Source organism: Crassostrea angulata, chromosome 6, assembly GCF_025612915.1.
Source record: "Crassostrea angulata isolate pt1a10 chromosome 6, ASM2561291v2, whole genome shotgun sequence".
NCBI classification, from domain to species: domain Eukaryota; kingdom Metazoa; phylum Mollusca; class Bivalvia; order Ostreida; family Ostreidae; genus Magallana; species Magallana angulata.
Genome location: NC_069116.1, coordinates 5,429,442 through 5,445,684, shown reverse-complemented (window position 1 = coordinate 5,445,684; position 16,243 = coordinate 5,429,442). Strand labels below are relative to the sequence as shown.

The window sequence follows — 16,243 nt, the reverse complement described above, 5'->3', positions numbered from 1 at the left end:
CAGGTTCATTATAAGATTCAGATACTAAAATTTCTTATGACCTTATTGACTCCAAAATAGGATTATAACCTATCAACCCAAGCAATTCCTAAAAAGTATCAGCAGGATATCAGTTCTTTCTACTGTTTAATCATTTAGATCCGTGGGAAGGGGAATTCAAATTTATGGGAGCAATTATCAAATATTGAATTAAGGGAGAGTTTCATACTATGTTGAGAATACTGATTAAGGAAAACCCAGAAATCCATGAGATTTAAGCCACCACAAATTTCTGATTGAACAGTAATTTTTGTATCATTGCAAAGATTCAATATGAACACAAATTAAACCCTTTTGACATGGCCTGACTACAGGCTATAGATCAAGGTCACAGATTGTGGGCGTACCTTCTCCCTCCTGGGGGACAAACACACACCCACAGCTGTCCTCACTCAGACTGTTGGAGACGGACGTCTTCATGTGGGGGTTACAGGGGGTACCTGCTGATGACATGCTCTCCTGTAACACAGAGACACAGAGTGAACAATACACACAGCACAGAATAAATGCTCTCACTATAACATTACAAAACAAACACCACAAAGTCTTTGTCTCCTACGATATAAGAAATTCTGAAACTTTATAACCAATAAAATTCATGGATTAGGTTTGTTTCAATGTTTATTCTTATGTATCCTATATGTATTGCCAGACAATGGATCCTAATGACAATGCAGTGTACTCACTACTGATCACTCTACTACATTTCAAAATCCCTTTATAAGGGCTTTTTTTTCCAGCAGTATGTTTGATATAGATATCTTACCATGCCTGTGTCGGAGTCCTCGTGATTGTGTGGTCCATTACCTGGACCATTAGAAAAATCTTCCATGCTGTTAAACGAGCTCTCAGAGTTAGAGGGAGATAACTGCTGAAAATTTGCAAGCCTGAAAAACGAAAAATGAAAACATTCAATAGAAAGATACAATCTTAATACAGTCACAGAATATGTTTAAAAGTAATTCAGAATCAAGTAAATATGACACTAAACCAGCCATATACCTAGTACATGTATGTACATATTGCTGGTTATACATAAATAGGCAAGGATAATGCTATTGTTGTTTTAATAATATGGAGATTTCACACATTTTATTTTAATTAAAGAATATTAATAAGGTCAACAGAAATATCTATAATATAGCATAAAGTCTTGGGTTATGCTGTATCCATTGGTATTTTAAACTAATGTTTTTAAAACATGTCTAATTCAGAAGGCTGTAATGGATATATAGAGTCATGCAAAGGTAACGGTATGTAAAAAGCAAGCACTTGTTAGATGAATTGAACACACTGGCAGAGAAAAGGATGAGTACTGTTTGCTATTTACTCGTCAGAACTGAACAACGCTCAATTTCAAAGTTAACTTATAGACTTGTCATAATTTAAGGGGAGCAGAATAGAAATTATGCTAAGTTCATCTGTAATTATAACATTTCATGTTAAAATGATGCAAGTTATATGGCTTTTTGACAAAAAAAAAAAGATTCAATACCACAACAGTGTTACAAGATTAAGAATTAGAATAGAAAAGCCATCAGGCACTGTGAAGATAGATTTTAGGCCCCACTCTGCCCTATGGGGCATGAATTGGGGGTGTGTCTAGGGCCCTACCTTGGGGCTGAGGCGGTGGAGCTAGGGCTGGATTGAGGACTGTTGGGTGTGCTACATGTTCTGTAGGATGACTGAGTACTGTGACTGTCAAAGCGCTGAAATCTAAAACAGCAGCCTATATAGCAGGGGAGATCATTCATGCATAAATCAAGGGAGGCTATACCATGCATGCATACATCATATTACCCAATTTCTCAAATAAATAGCTTTTTATGATATGATATATGATGATATTATATTGATTATTGCCTACTGACTTTCCTGTGCAGAATAGGTACTTACTGATTTTTCTCCACTGATCTTCTTTCCAAACTGTGTCGCCCAACCTTCTTACCGACACTCGGGGATTTCCTGGGCTATAAAAATCATTTACAATTATACGTTACTTAGTTTATAATATTCTGACCCTGAGCTACATAAAATTTACTTTCAGACATCATTCTACTATCACAACAAGATGGGGGCTTACACTAGACAACTTATCATCCTCTCCCACAGGGGCCAGAGAGGCCGACCCGTTTGACTTCCGACTGCTGGAATCCAGCGGACGAGAGTCCTTCTTGCTAAGTGCTCGCTTTATGTTGTCCATGAAGTTCCGCGAGTCCTTTGATGAGATTGGACCAGGTGAGCTGGTCCCAAACAACTCGTTTGTCTTCCGCTCCAGGTCCTTCACCAAAACCTCCAGCAGGGCGGTGCGGGTCCTCTCCTATAAACAATCACATACATATAGATCCTTCCTGTATAATCAATATATGGACAACATCTTCACTTCATTCAATATTATGGGAATTCTAAAATCTTGCAATAATTTACCTCAAGTTTAGAGAACTGTTCTGCTTTATAACAGGCTGTTTCTGCATTGATGAGCTTGGTCAGAATGAAATCTCTGAATTCTGGCCCCTAAAAAGTACAATGTTCAGATACTTCTATTAGGTATCCAGTAAAACAAACTGGATGGGCTTTAATTAAAGAAAGGATTTAGTAAAAAAAATCTTACCTGTTCAAAAACAGCTGGATTTGGTAAAGGTGGGCCAAACTTAGGAACATCATTACGAGCTGCCACAGCGACCTGTAATATGAACCAGAATTATGCAAGCTGCTAATGTCAAATATTACCATGTACATAAAACCATTAATTACGATAACAATTCAACAGAATAATGGCAATCCAGTCAAAAGACAGCACTATTACCTTGTATTTGTTCTTTCCATCTTCAGTAAACGGCTGAACAACAATATAAGCATGCAAGAAATGGGAGGCAATCATGTTTGGCACAAAAGGAGTATTTTCTTCTTGGAAAACTATGGCTACAATATCATTCCCAATGTGTCGCTTTCTCTGTAACTGTAAAAAGACAAAGAATTCAATGTAGACTATGATACATGTATGTACATTATCAGTTCTGCTGTGGTGGACATGTTGAAAAAAAATCCTCTAACAGATAATACAAATTTGATAATCGTGTGTTAAGTTTTGAAATGAGGAGATGGAGTGGTTGTTGTGTGTGGAGTTCTATAAAAAAAAGTAGAGATTTTGTTTATATAATAGTGGTATCTTCTGAAACTAGGCCTCATTATTTATTTTGATTACCTGCTGTGGGTCCCCGTCAGTATAGGGGAGCAGTGTAGACACGTGGAACATGATTTCTCTCCCCTGGTAGTTGGCATACACTGAATTATCCCCAGTCTGCCCATACATGGTATCTAACCCTCCACGATACCTGAAGAAAATAAATGACATTCAGTTACAAAGTATACTTTGACAAGAAATTGCAAGGTTTTCATATAAATTAAAGTGAAGGTGACCACACAGGTCTGTATATTGATAGCACTAAAGTCTGAAGCATCAACCATTGACCCACCCCTGGAAGTCTTTGAGGGAAACCTTGTCTCCAATCATACTCAGGAACTCCTCCATTCTGTCGCTGTGAGCTCTATTCCCAAATAGCTGCTCTTCTTTTGTCTGAAATTCGGATATAAACATTGCTTATATACATGTAGGTCCTACTGTGTTTTGAGTCCTCATTCTTCATCAAGAGGGTGAAATTAATGTCTGTCAGCTTTACCTGTCTGAATTTCTGACAGATGACTCCAAACTTGTATAGATTGGTCCTGTTATGTTCATCAAACTGGACGATGGACGCCGAGCCTTTGGTGGTTAGTACAGGCTCAAACTTCTCACAGGTTATCTCCTCATAGAAGCACTGTCGTACGAAACATGATACAAGGTCATAATCCAGGAATCATAGAACAACAGAAACACTCCACACAGATTACAGACTCCAAATGGATAAAGAGTTATCTTTCCTTACCTTGGCGATCTTGACAGGGTTGGGAATATTATCCAGCTGACTGTACAGAATGACTTTATGTTGGGAGAGGGATTTTGTTCTGAAATTGAAATATGGTTTTATTAAATGCCCCATACATAAAAAAAATAAAATAAAAATCTGTTTTTACATGTATATAAATTAAAATTGGTCTATCCATGGATAAGCTTCAGGCTTTCTACAAAAATCCATAAAAACTAAATTTCTATCAATACCTAATTTCATTTTTATATCTTCTGAAATGCGTCATTTAAGATATTAACACCTGTCAAAATGCACTTCTACACCTGTATTCCATATACACCTGTCAATAGTAATTATCTGTATAACACACGTTTAAAACCTGTGGCTATATTTTCATTTGTGTAAACTTACCTGATAACACATCGGATCGCGTCTTCTCCACTCTCTGTGGTCTCTTCCTTCAGGGACAGAAGAAGAGGACCAAGGGCCACATCTTGTCCACAGTAGTTAAAGTGTTCCTGGAAACAGCCAAGTAACCATCAATAACAAACAAAACTAAATAGTGCTTCCCAATAGTTATTTCAATTTCATTTTCCAAAGGTTGTCATATGACCTTCGACATTGACCTTGACCCCTCACCTGACCCAGGAAGTACTTTCTGTAGGCTGTATTGCCCTCATCTTCATAGATATCTGTGGACTCCTGAAGAACTCGGCTGGTCGACTCTGGGTTAGCGTTGTTAAGACTCTCCTCCCAGTACCCCACATTAGGGGGGATATAGACCATAGGGTAGGGGGCAGGGTCCTTCAGAATCTGGGATATCAATCAAAACCAATCTCAAATATCATTGCTAAAACTTCAGAATGTTAAAAAATAATTCAGCAATTGGTATTGTTATACTTTCATGTTAAATACTGAAATCTGATTGGTTAAGACGCAGTTAATAATATTTACTATTACCCTCAGCGTTAGCAACGCACTTGGCAACGGGTAACATTAAAAAATGTTACATGCGCGAAAATTATGCGCGTACGGTTCGCTGTAGAATTCACGTTATTCCTATATAAAAGCAGTAAAATTTTCTTCAAAATTTTAAAAAAGACATTCAGTATAACAAAATAAATAGTGCCTGTTTGGGAGGATAACAGTTGAAATTGACAACCCTCGAAAACCATTGTCAACCTCCGCTTCGCGTGGGTTGACAATGGTTTTCTCGGGGTGTCAATTTCAACTGTTACCCTCCCAAACAGGCACTATTCATATAATATATAAATGTGTATTGACTTACCAGTAAGATAATGTATAAAGAACTATATATGATAAGGGCCTAAAATGCCCCCCAAAATGAACATCATCATTTTACTATCATTCTCTGTTTTCTTAGTACAGATATGTATGTGATGTGTTTACATGATATTCATTTTGGTTCAAGTGCCCACAATTTAGAAATATGACATTGTAAAAACAACCTTTTCCCGCCATTTTTGCATTTTAGCGTAAAACAGCTTGTTTTCAAGCAGTTTTTCCTTCCGTAAACATAGAGCGCATTCTTGAACAAATAAAATATTTTAATCAGAGATGTATCTAGCCAAGACTAATAAGTGACAAAAAATTTTTCCTTGTTCAAGCATGCGCTCTATATTTCCCATTCGTAAATAGATAAGAAAAATGTCAATTTTTGGCTGATTTTGATTGAATTATAGAAATGGCGTCACTTCTGACGTCATATACTACCAGTGAGTGCAAATAAATCAAATAAATGAATGAAAAATATATTTTATATCAACTCTTCTAAAAAATTAGTTAACATTTCATTGTACCCGAAACACTTAAAAAATGGCGAATTATGGGGGCCAAATTTAACTCTTATCATATATAGTTCTTTATGAAGTGGTGAAAATATTGACTTAAGATGCTGTATGAAGTGATTATCTGAATCTGTTTGAAGTTTGTTTCTGTGTGGATATCTTTAGTTAATTAATGATATTGCATTAATTACCTGTTCCATTTGCTCCATGGTTTTCCTCTGCTCAATTTGTGTGGGTGTGAGAGGAGGCTAAAATATAAACACCAGAATTGAAGAGTATTTCATCTCTCATGAGTTTTAATTACTATGGTGAAGTCCCTATACTTATATTTAATACCAGTACTACTGGGTTCTAGGTTTGTGTCCTCATGAAATTAAAACTGTATACAGGGAAATGTTCACCCCCATTTTATTTTAAACCTTTTCGCCCTTGTTGTAAGCAGGCAAATTTAAGACTAACCAATTTAACATTTTTAAATTAATGTGTTATAAAGAGTATCCATCATACGTCATTTCATTTTCTGGGTAAACTCAAAACAAGTTAAAATTATTTGGATGTGGAGAAAGTCAAATAAAATATTGGGTAAAAATAGCCCTGCATACAGTAATGAGTGAGGCAGATAAAGATTTCTGGCCAATAAACAGGCTGCTTGAGAAGAAAGTCTATATATTAAGTGATGACTTCCCAACGTGAACTGTGGATTGTTGACCTGTTATTATTAACATCAGACAGAGCTGAATACTGTCTATGATATGATACAGCAATCTGTCATTTCCCTGTCACATAACAGTGACGTACGGACGTATTGGTGTGACACACGTCACTGACTGTCCACCGCAGCTCACGGACGCCACACTGTCACACTCGGACTAATAGTGCCACCTATTGGGCTTCAATCATACACCTTCACAGGGGATTCAGGTCTAAAAACCCACAGAGGAGAACATTCTATAATCTTATAACCTCTAGTACCGTACTTCGATAATTCATACATCTGAAATAATGACATTTATTTCATGCAGAATTATACATGTGTATATATTGTGAAACACAGTAAGCAGATCTTCAGTGCAACACATTTTTAAAAGTACTTAAAAAATGAAAACACGAATGACAACAAGAATGACGTCACAAAGTACACAGGAGCCACCATAATCTTTTACGATCACACCACACAGACGAACTACATCCGTGTCACGTTCACACCTAAAACCTCACTGGAAAAGTTGCCCTGCGGACTATGTGACATTTGGCACGTACTCGTACTGACATATAACATGCAGAATTAACTGTACTTGTTTCTCCAGAACATATTCTACATGCATTATAAGTACACATCAATAAGGAAAGAATACATTCAGTATATAAAGAAATCTGAAACTGAACAACTATAAGTATTGCAGGATTAGGAATGCTAAATAAACTGACATCATTGTTTAAAAATTCTTAGCAATAGCAAACAAACTGCCAAAAAAAACCCCTGAAACAACATGATATAGAATATCCTATAAAGCAGGTATACTTGGAATAACATATGTATATAAACAAGTGGCTGAATAAGACCAAGGATAAGCGTACAACAGAAGGGTTACTACACTGGAGATTTGAGCCTCCAACCTTAGGGCCATCAGGCATCGCACACCGCTGGTCCTCCAGTCGCCCCCGACTCTGGAAATTCAGGACGTATTCGTAAAACTCAGCGGACGCCCCCTACAACATTGTTATTGTCTATCAGCGGAGAAACTTACACACTCTACACTGTTATAAGGTTATCAGAGAGTAGTTATATCAAATCCCTCAAGCAAGTTAGTTTATTTTAAAAAGGCACAGGGAATTAAATCATGCAATGAGAGGGGGAGGTAGTATCAATGAAGTTAAAACACCCAGGGGGTAGATTTCCTCAGAGTTAAGTCTGGATACCTACAGCAGAGGTTACCAGAGGCAGTCCCCTCTGGTTTGGCATATTGAACATAGACTGAAGAACAGCATAGAACCTTAAGATACCACATACGTATGTATATGCTTTGTTATACTGACAGACAGACAGGTGTGGGGTCTTACCTTTGGAATGAATGAGCTGATGTCACACCTCTGGTCATCTATCCGACTTCTCTCCTGGTAATTTATCAGCATCTCAAAGGCATGCATTGACTGAAACAACAATAAAATAATAATGATATTCACTCTCAGCTCTAGTCATTAAATCTAGGACTTCTTTGGTTTCTTTGTGTGAAAAAGGCAGAATGTTTAAATGACAAATGAACATTTAATTCATTCATAATTTTTAAACAAGTCATTCGTGATATAAACTGGTTCGACTTTGCGACAGGTTTTCCTGACACCTATTGATGGGGAATTCCTCAACATTCTTGGTAAACCTGTTACTCACCTCATGGTCTTCCGGAGAGGAGGGGATCCGAGATTTCCCGGAGGTCAGTGGAGGCTTGGACATAGCTGGGATATGATTATCACAGTATAAACTGCCCTCCATATTATTCTGCTTTCTGAAAAGAAAGAGAATTTTCATTAGTTGTGGATGATGCCTCAGAAAGTCCCGATAATAGTGGTCCATAGTTATCCTGATATGTTTGGGGGTCAGACAGCCCGGTCTATGAGGGGCACTGCTGTCCATGTCTGCTGTCAGAGCCCTGTATATCTGTGGTCGACCACTTCAGATAGGGGCTGGTCTACCCAGTTATCTATACAATCTTGTGTTAATTCTAAGTAAATAAAATTTAAACAGGCCAGTGGACATAGATACAGATCAATGACTGATCTTTCATATTGTAATACACTATATTCTTAGAGATGTTTTTATAAACTCATAGCCCACTACTAAGAATTAGTTTGAATAAGAAAAGAATTCTTTCAAATTCTTATTTCCTTAGATTAAAGCATTTTGTCAATTGGATGCAAGAAGTATTAAACTTTTACCTCATTAAAATAAAATCTCAACTAAAAATACACAAAAATGAAGTTGTCAACTGAATAATAACCAAACTTTTATGGGGCGTAGAGATAAGCCATTGTAAATTGAGATGAACTTCCGACGGTTTCCTTGACTTTCAGTCGTCAGGGCACCGCCTTGTGACACTCCATCAAGTGGGACCATCAAGTACAAACAATCTAATGTAAGGGTCACTTAAAAAACAACACAACAGCTGCAGAAGGGAGAGGAGACATCAGAGAAAGTCTTCATTTGACATAAAGGTTTACTATTCTCACACAATGCTGAGGCAGCTTTAAAACAACTACAATTGGCCCAACATCAAACAGATCTCAATAATGTTTTCCTCAGCTCAAGAATGCCATCGTTTATTTAATATGAAATATTTTACATACAGTGTAGTGGAGCTGACTGGAGAGTTCCAATACAACAAGTCTAAATACCAGTACACTGTCGGTCCCATCAGTTTAGTAGATGATGGTCATTAACAGAGGATAAATGATACATATTAACAGAATGTAACAGGTAATAAATCTACCTGCCCCCAGCTTCTCACCTGTGACATACAGCCTATTAATGAGAGAATGATAAATAATAAATCATTAATAATATTCCTGGCAAGGCGAACCGTGAATCCTCCTCAGCTGATCCTGGCTGTATTAAACTGTCAAACAGCAGCAATACTGTGGTGTTAGGAGTGCATGATCATAAACGGCCACTCCCTGGTTCAGCATTGGGAGACTGATATTACATGTACCAATATTACATATAGCAGTGTTTGTTTTGTTGTACAATCAATGCGGTTATCAAAGTCAACAACTTAGAGAGAGAGTTAGACTCAGTCAAGCAACCATCGAGATCAGAGATAGCGGTGAATATAAAGATGGACCGATATAGAGACCCTCTGGTCTGATTGAAATTTCATATCTATGAGACTGTGACTATATTGAATAAGGAAACAGAGACAATTGAGTCTCTCTACACATCTTTGACAATACACCTTTCTCCTACACAATGAACAACAAAGATATATCTCATTAAGGCACTAATTAGGACCTTCCACAGATTATTAAAAAAAGATAAAGGTAAAATAGAATATTGTCAGTCTTTTTCACACTTCCGCTATAATTGCCTACAGTCCTGAGGTCTTGGGACTCACTAAGAAGAGCGTGTTTGCCATTAATTTTCTTGCTATAACCACAATGACCAAGTAAAAAATATAGATCATGCAACATATACTACAATCTAATACGATAATTAAAGGAGTAGCATGGTGATTATAGCAAGGAGCGTTAGATTATGAGGTGGACTGAGTTCAATATGCAACTGGAATTGGGCTACAAACATAAAATTAAGATCTCTACAGATTTCTCACCATATTTCACTGCCCTTCTCCCTGAATTTTAGGAGTCTGACTTCGTGGGAGAAGAAACCACACTTACATCATTACACAATGCATATAATCAGTGACTTTATGAATTTTAACGTATTATTATGACTGTTTGTCACAGTGAAGTTCCTGTTTCCAAAATAGCATTAGTCATCCCAATGTGCATGTGAACTAACATCATGTCCTGTACACTCCTTAAGACAATTCACTACAAAAATCCTTAAATTAACTGATAAATCCTCTAAAGAAGGTGAAAAAAATTGTCACAACAATCTACTATTAAATATTCTGGAAAAAAAATTTGCTTCAAAAACCCTTCTCTTCCAAACAAGGCAAATGAAAATTGCTACAAAAAAATAAAAACTATTCTACAGTTCACAAAAATGCCCTGCCCTTTCAAAACACATGGAACACCTCAATATCCTTAATCTCAGTCTGTATTAACACACCATGATCGTCAGTACTCTGCTGTTACACTGTACTCATCATCATGTTAACTACAGACTGGGATGGTGGGACCATTCTAACCAGTCCTCACTTCTCATTACAATCTGGCAGCCCTCTCGCAGTCCTGTGAGATGTTGGGCAGTTTATTGGTCCACAGCAGAAACGTAGCTTATCAGTCCATGTTAACTCTGTGACCCATCAGTCCGTTTGGAGTGGGTTAGTCCCATGTTAGTTTCCCCATTCCAACAGTCATTGACTGTGACCAGACTGACACAGGGGACCAGTAAACCTACTGATGGCCACATAATGGGTCATAAACTTAATGATCAATAACCCCAATATTAGGCAAGGTAATGGATTTGACCACCCTCCCTCCCATAACATAAGAGGCCAATAAAACCAGTATGTTTACATGCCATGACTGTAGCGCCTCGTCTTCAGATTAATAAATTGGCACTGCTCTCATATCATAAAATATTTAAAATTCAAAATTATGATTTATTTATCATTATTTACTGACCAGTATTATTTATTATGATTTTCCATAAAATGTTGCCTAAAATATAAAGGAAAGTATAATTCCATTAACGATAATCACAGTCTGATCCACTTAAAACTTACTTGACACAAGTAGAATGGACTACATACTGATTCCGATTCATCAAGCTTTTCCAGATCTTCATTATCTTTGACATGCGAACAGTGCCATACCCATCAGTTTTATAAGCCGCACTGCTCATTGTTTTGTATTAATAGTTAATGATGAAACTCCGTTATTAATAAAGAATCTTCTGAAATCCCTGATCAATTGGATCGTCACAAACACAAGCTGCTAAATGACACACTGTTTCACGAGATCTTTTACTTTTTATGACACAGAAACTATAAGCCTACTCATTTTCCAATTATTTCTTTAAAGTTCAGAAAATTTAAAATTCCGATACAAACAAGTGAAATATGATCCAGTATTGTCTCATTTCTTCATTTGACTATTGACTTCGACACGAAAGAAAGATTTAAAATTACATTCACCTGGAATCGTCACGTTAAAATAATGACTCATCCTGCTTAATTATGGCACAAAATTATGAATGAAACATGAAGATTAAGTGGCTCTATATTCTAATCAGAGAGAGAAAGGCTCTATTTTTGACTTTGGTGTACACAGAAAGATAAGGATACATTTATTATTTCAGTATGATAAAACTCCATGTCATTTAAAAGAGGGGACAAGCATAAAGAAAACAGCTGATAAAACAACAAGAAAAGTCAATAAAACCTCCATCGTTCAATACTTGATACTAAGATTAAAAGTAATTACATTTCAGTCCTACACATTCATCTTGTTCTTAGAGATTCAGCAAAAAAAATATTATTGAAAATCAAAATGATATTGTTATCAAAGTGTTTATCATAGTCACTGTAGAAGTAAAGTGCAAAGTTTTACTGTCACTAATACAGTATCCATCAGTTCAGCAGTGCATTTAGTTATTCAAGATTTCAGTTCTTACCTTCTCCGCAACGAGAATGAGATCTGCCTCCTACCAAATTCAGCCTTCATGGGAACAATCTCACTAACCAGTACACAAAACCAATAAAAACCTTCCGTATCTACCAGTCCTTAATATCCACCAACAAAATTGCTCATTTATCAACAAGTTAATGAAATACATTAACAAGTGGGGCTAAGAAACCGAATTTTTCTCACTAGTTATTGCGTATAATAACATAAAAACCGCTTCCTTCCTCTGACCCAAACCAGGAAAAGAGCACTTCTCCAAGCACTGGAAACACTTCCAGAGGAACACCAGTAATTCCTTGGTTTATATCACAGACATGAGGTTCTATGTAATGTAACCTAATGATTTTATATATTAAAAATGGACATTTTCACTTCATTTCAGTTAAGTTAAACCCTTCTCCCGGCCATGAAGGTGCATTTTACCTGCATGGCCACATGATATTTACCAGATTATCCAAGGTTCCCGACCTTTGACATCACTGGATCCTTTTAAATCAAAATTAAACACAAAGTATTAATATTTGCAAAAATTAAGAGAGGCATCCCTTGCAAATTTTAAAATCTTGCTTTGATTTTCTGATAATTATAAGCTAATTTTTCATTTCTGTTGTGAACTATATGATATTACAACAAAAGATTGGCACTTATGATTATATTCTTGCAATTTGCGAAACAGCAGAAAAAGCTTCAAATAATCATCTAACAGTTACAATGCAATAAAACTGTACCCCCTGAATGTGCCAAACCATTGAGCCTAGCATCAAATGATGATGTACCTCAAACATGACTCTGCTTACACACCTTGAGGTCACAGTGCCCCTGCTGGGTCCTGTACAGGTAACAACACCTGTAACAGGTGAGAGTCCGTTTAATATGTGAGATGGAGCATCCACTAATTCTGAGATTTAGCTGCTCCTTCTACGTCACTTGTCACCGAGTAATAACCAAGTCCTCACTGAGTTCTCGCCGAGTCCTTACCAGTCAAAGACAGTTACAGTAAGAGCAGTGACATTTGGATCTTCTGAGAGACGCTAATCAGAATTCACAGCGTGTGACAGTATTTAATAACTTGTACAAACATCATAATCAGCCCCTGCTTGCTATCATTCAGTAATATTTAACTCATCATAACAATCAGCACATTAACTTTGATTTATTGAACCAAGTCAAGTTAAAGATCTAGTGATGACTTCTAATATCAATTTCTTTGTTCGTAAACAAGAGACAAATTGACATGCAAAGAAATGTGTTTTGATGTGACATTCAGAAAACTTGGATGATCAACAAAGTGCCAAAAACAACATGAACAAGGTCTGATGTTGATATAAACATGTGTTCCCTTTGTAAGCATTGAAATACAGCAAAATATGATCAATTCAATAAATGTTGTAGACAGCTACTGGAGACGACAGCTCAACAAACCCACTCATATAGACTACGTGCACATATAGAAAGAACAACTAAAATCAGAAAAGAGGAAAGGAGAGAGTGTTTTAAGATGCTAAACAAAAGGAAAACCAGGAAAAGATGAGGGCCCCTCAACAGAATCACAAAGTTCTGTCTCGGTCTGTTGTCACTGGGCCCCAGACCTCTACATGTGATGGGCAAAACTCTATACATCTGATGGACCAAAACTCTATCAAACTCCATACATATAAGCTTTGTGTCATGGGCAAAAGCTATAAACATCAGATGGGCCACAGCTCTTTCATCTGATGATCTTGGAGCTACCTATTTCATTACAGACCATCGCTCTTTCATCCGATGATCTCCTAGCTAGCTACTTCATGATGGACTACCGCTCTTTCATCTGATCATCTAGGAGTTACCCATTTCACTATGGTCAGAAGTCCATGCATCTGATTATTTTTATCTTAAAGGGGCACTGTAGCAACCTCTAATGATACAACGTCCACTAATGATATAATGTTGCATTAGTGGTCAGGATGTTGACCACTAATGATATAATTTTATCATTAACGAACAACCTAACCGTCCGCTAATGATATAATTTCAGATTTATATCATTAGCGGTCAAAAACCGTAACCTCTAATGATATGGGGAAACAAAATGAGAAATAAGTACTATCTTGACCACTAATGATACACATTTGCATACATTTTCAATTGCATTAGTGGATGGATTTGCAACCTTTAATGATATAATATGATATAATTTAATATAAATTTAGCACAATTGAATCACTAATCTGTTGTTATGTTGAATATGTGGGTTTGTTAATTATATATTAGAACAACAAAGAATATTATTTAAAGATGGCTGAATTAAAACTACTTCAACAATGGTGATTATGTCGGTGTAACAAAGAATGTTAACCCGGGTTGAAAATTGACCCGGGTTTGATAAAATTATATCACTAGTGGTCAACATCTCGACCACTAATGCAACATAATATCATTAGTAGACGGTGTATTATTAGAGGTTGCTACATACCACGTTTTCAGTCTGATGAAATATTAAATGATTGAAGTCGGAAAAATCAACCTTTGAAATGTCAAACTACCCAAGACGGCAAATATAGCGGATATTATGAAAGAGTTAAAGTTTTGAAACCGAAACTTTTAAGTACACACATGTACAAATAATCTGTGAAGAGCAAGTTACACTTCTGTTCAAAGACAGTTCAAAACTCTTAAGTCGGAGTCAATTTTCAACAGGGTCAGTTTTCAACGTGTCGAAGTTTGAAAAATATTTTTCAAGCTGTTGAAAACTGACCCCAGGTATAATTTCACGACTTTGGTATCAATTTTACGACGTTGAAAAATGATATCCGGGTCAAATTTCAACCAGGCTGAAGCTAGCAGCCACTAACAGCAGCCACTAAGCCTGTAGAAGTTAGCAGCCAATAAGGAAATTCATCAAAGTACTGAGAGTACTGGAAGAGTAAATTATATTTTCTTAATTTTTGACATATTTTAATTAATATCAAAATGATAAATGCTACATAATTTGTACGAGTATTGACGACTTCCGAAGCAGTAAAGCTCGCCTGGATAAGAATTATAAATGCGTCTTTGTTGGATAGAAATGAAATGTGTCTATACGGGTAATAAGTTATGAAAATAATGTTATCTTAAGTGTAGACTTATTGATACAAATAGAAAAACTATATGCATCGTATAAAGTGATATTATGATATTAAAGATTGATTATGATATTATGATATAAAAGACATGATAAATTAAAGTAAATTAAAAGAGCCCTGCCCTGCCCTGGTATCCGTTTGATGCACACTTCAAAGATAAAAGAGATAATGGCCCACCTTCACCCCTATATCATTGTGAAATGCTGAAATATGACAAAAATCAGGTGAGCTAAACCGACCCTTTTCATTGTCTTTGTTGTATTGTTCGAAGGTTCGCGTCAATAATGGCTGAGACAAAATAATCCTTATTTCACTTGATGATTTTCGCTGTTTTTGACTGCCACATATGATAATTTTCTTATGAGAATAAAATAACAATGCTGGGTGTTCTATTGTCTCATATTCGTAATAATACGATGTCTTTTTAAATTTCGATTGATGTTTTTTCCAGGGGAGTAAAAAGGCCCAAGGAATTTTTTTTTAACACGCATATGTTCAACTTCGATGTAAACAAATCATCTTGACACACTGAATTGGCTTGGGGTTTTTATTGTATTTGTATCATTTTATCCTTTTGATTTACTTTAATTTATCATGTCTTTTATATCATAATACGTTTGCATATCACTTTATACGATGGATATAGTTTTTCTATTTGTATCAATAAGACTACACTTAGGATAACATTATTTTCATAACTTATAGGCGTATTTCATTTCTATGATGCATTTATAACTCTTATCCAGACGAGCTTTACTGCTTCGGAAGTCGTCAATGCTCGTACAAATTATTGAGCAATTATAATCATTTTGATATTAATTAAAAAATGTCAATAATTAAGTAAAATATTCTGTTCGAGTACTCTCAGTACTTTGATGAATTTCCTTTTTGGCTGCTAGCTTCTACGGGCTTAGTGGCTGCTGTTAGTGGCTGCTAGCTTCAGCCTGGTCAAATTTCAACCCGGGTCAAGATTCTTTGTAGCGCCGGCGAATGCGTCATAAATGTCCAATACTCCCTGAACACACCCACAAAAAAGTTCCTGTGTAGTGTTTGTATCTGTATTGAACACAATATT

General features: G+C 36.3%; 1 protein-coding gene across 17 annotated transcripts in view; it reads right to left on the bottom strand.

Annotated features, from left to right (window-relative positions):
* LOC128190924 (rap1 GTPase-activating protein 1-like) overlaps positions 1 to 16,243 on the bottom strand; it is a 50,882-nt gene that overhangs the window by 2,911 nt on the left and 31,728 nt on the right. For 10 of the 17 annotated variants that reach the window (XM_052863170.1, XM_052863173.1, XM_052863174.1 and 7 more), the window contains 18 exons: positions 8,145 to 8,259; positions 7,817 to 7,906; positions 7,373 to 7,465; positions 5,947 to 6,003; positions 4,587 to 4,760; positions 4,359 to 4,465; positions 3,966 to 4,044; positions 3,720 to 3,857; positions 3,516 to 3,616; positions 3,245 to 3,374; positions 2,846 to 2,998; positions 2,651 to 2,722; positions 2,467 to 2,553; positions 2,123 to 2,359; positions 1,936 to 2,009; positions 1,654 to 1,755; positions 806 to 926; positions 387 to 498 (listed from right to left, as the gene is read on the bottom strand). In XM_052863170.1, the coding sequence (XP_052719130.1) occupies positions 387 to 498; positions 806 to 926; positions 1,654 to 1,755; positions 1,936 to 2,009; positions 2,123 to 2,359; positions 2,467 to 2,553; positions 2,651 to 2,722; positions 2,846 to 2,998; positions 3,245 to 3,374; positions 3,516 to 3,616; positions 3,720 to 3,857; positions 3,966 to 4,044; positions 4,359 to 4,465; positions 4,587 to 4,760; positions 5,947 to 6,003; positions 7,373 to 7,465; positions 7,817 to 7,906; positions 8,145 to 8,259 (2,042 nt within the window). Of the gene's footprint in view, positions 1 to 386; positions 499 to 805; positions 927 to 1,653; positions 1,756 to 1,935; positions 2,010 to 2,122; positions 2,360 to 2,466; positions 2,554 to 2,650; positions 2,723 to 2,845; positions 2,999 to 3,244; positions 3,375 to 3,515; positions 3,617 to 3,719; positions 3,858 to 3,965; positions 4,045 to 4,358; positions 4,466 to 4,586; positions 4,761 to 5,946; positions 6,004 to 7,372; positions 7,466 to 7,816; positions 7,907 to 8,144; positions 8,260 to 11,160; positions 12,011 to 12,050; positions 12,416 to 12,862; positions 12,957 to 16,243 lie in introns of those variants that run through there. The other 7 variants (XM_052863187.1, XM_052863181.1, XM_052863175.1 and 4 more) reach the window with 7 other exon arrangements.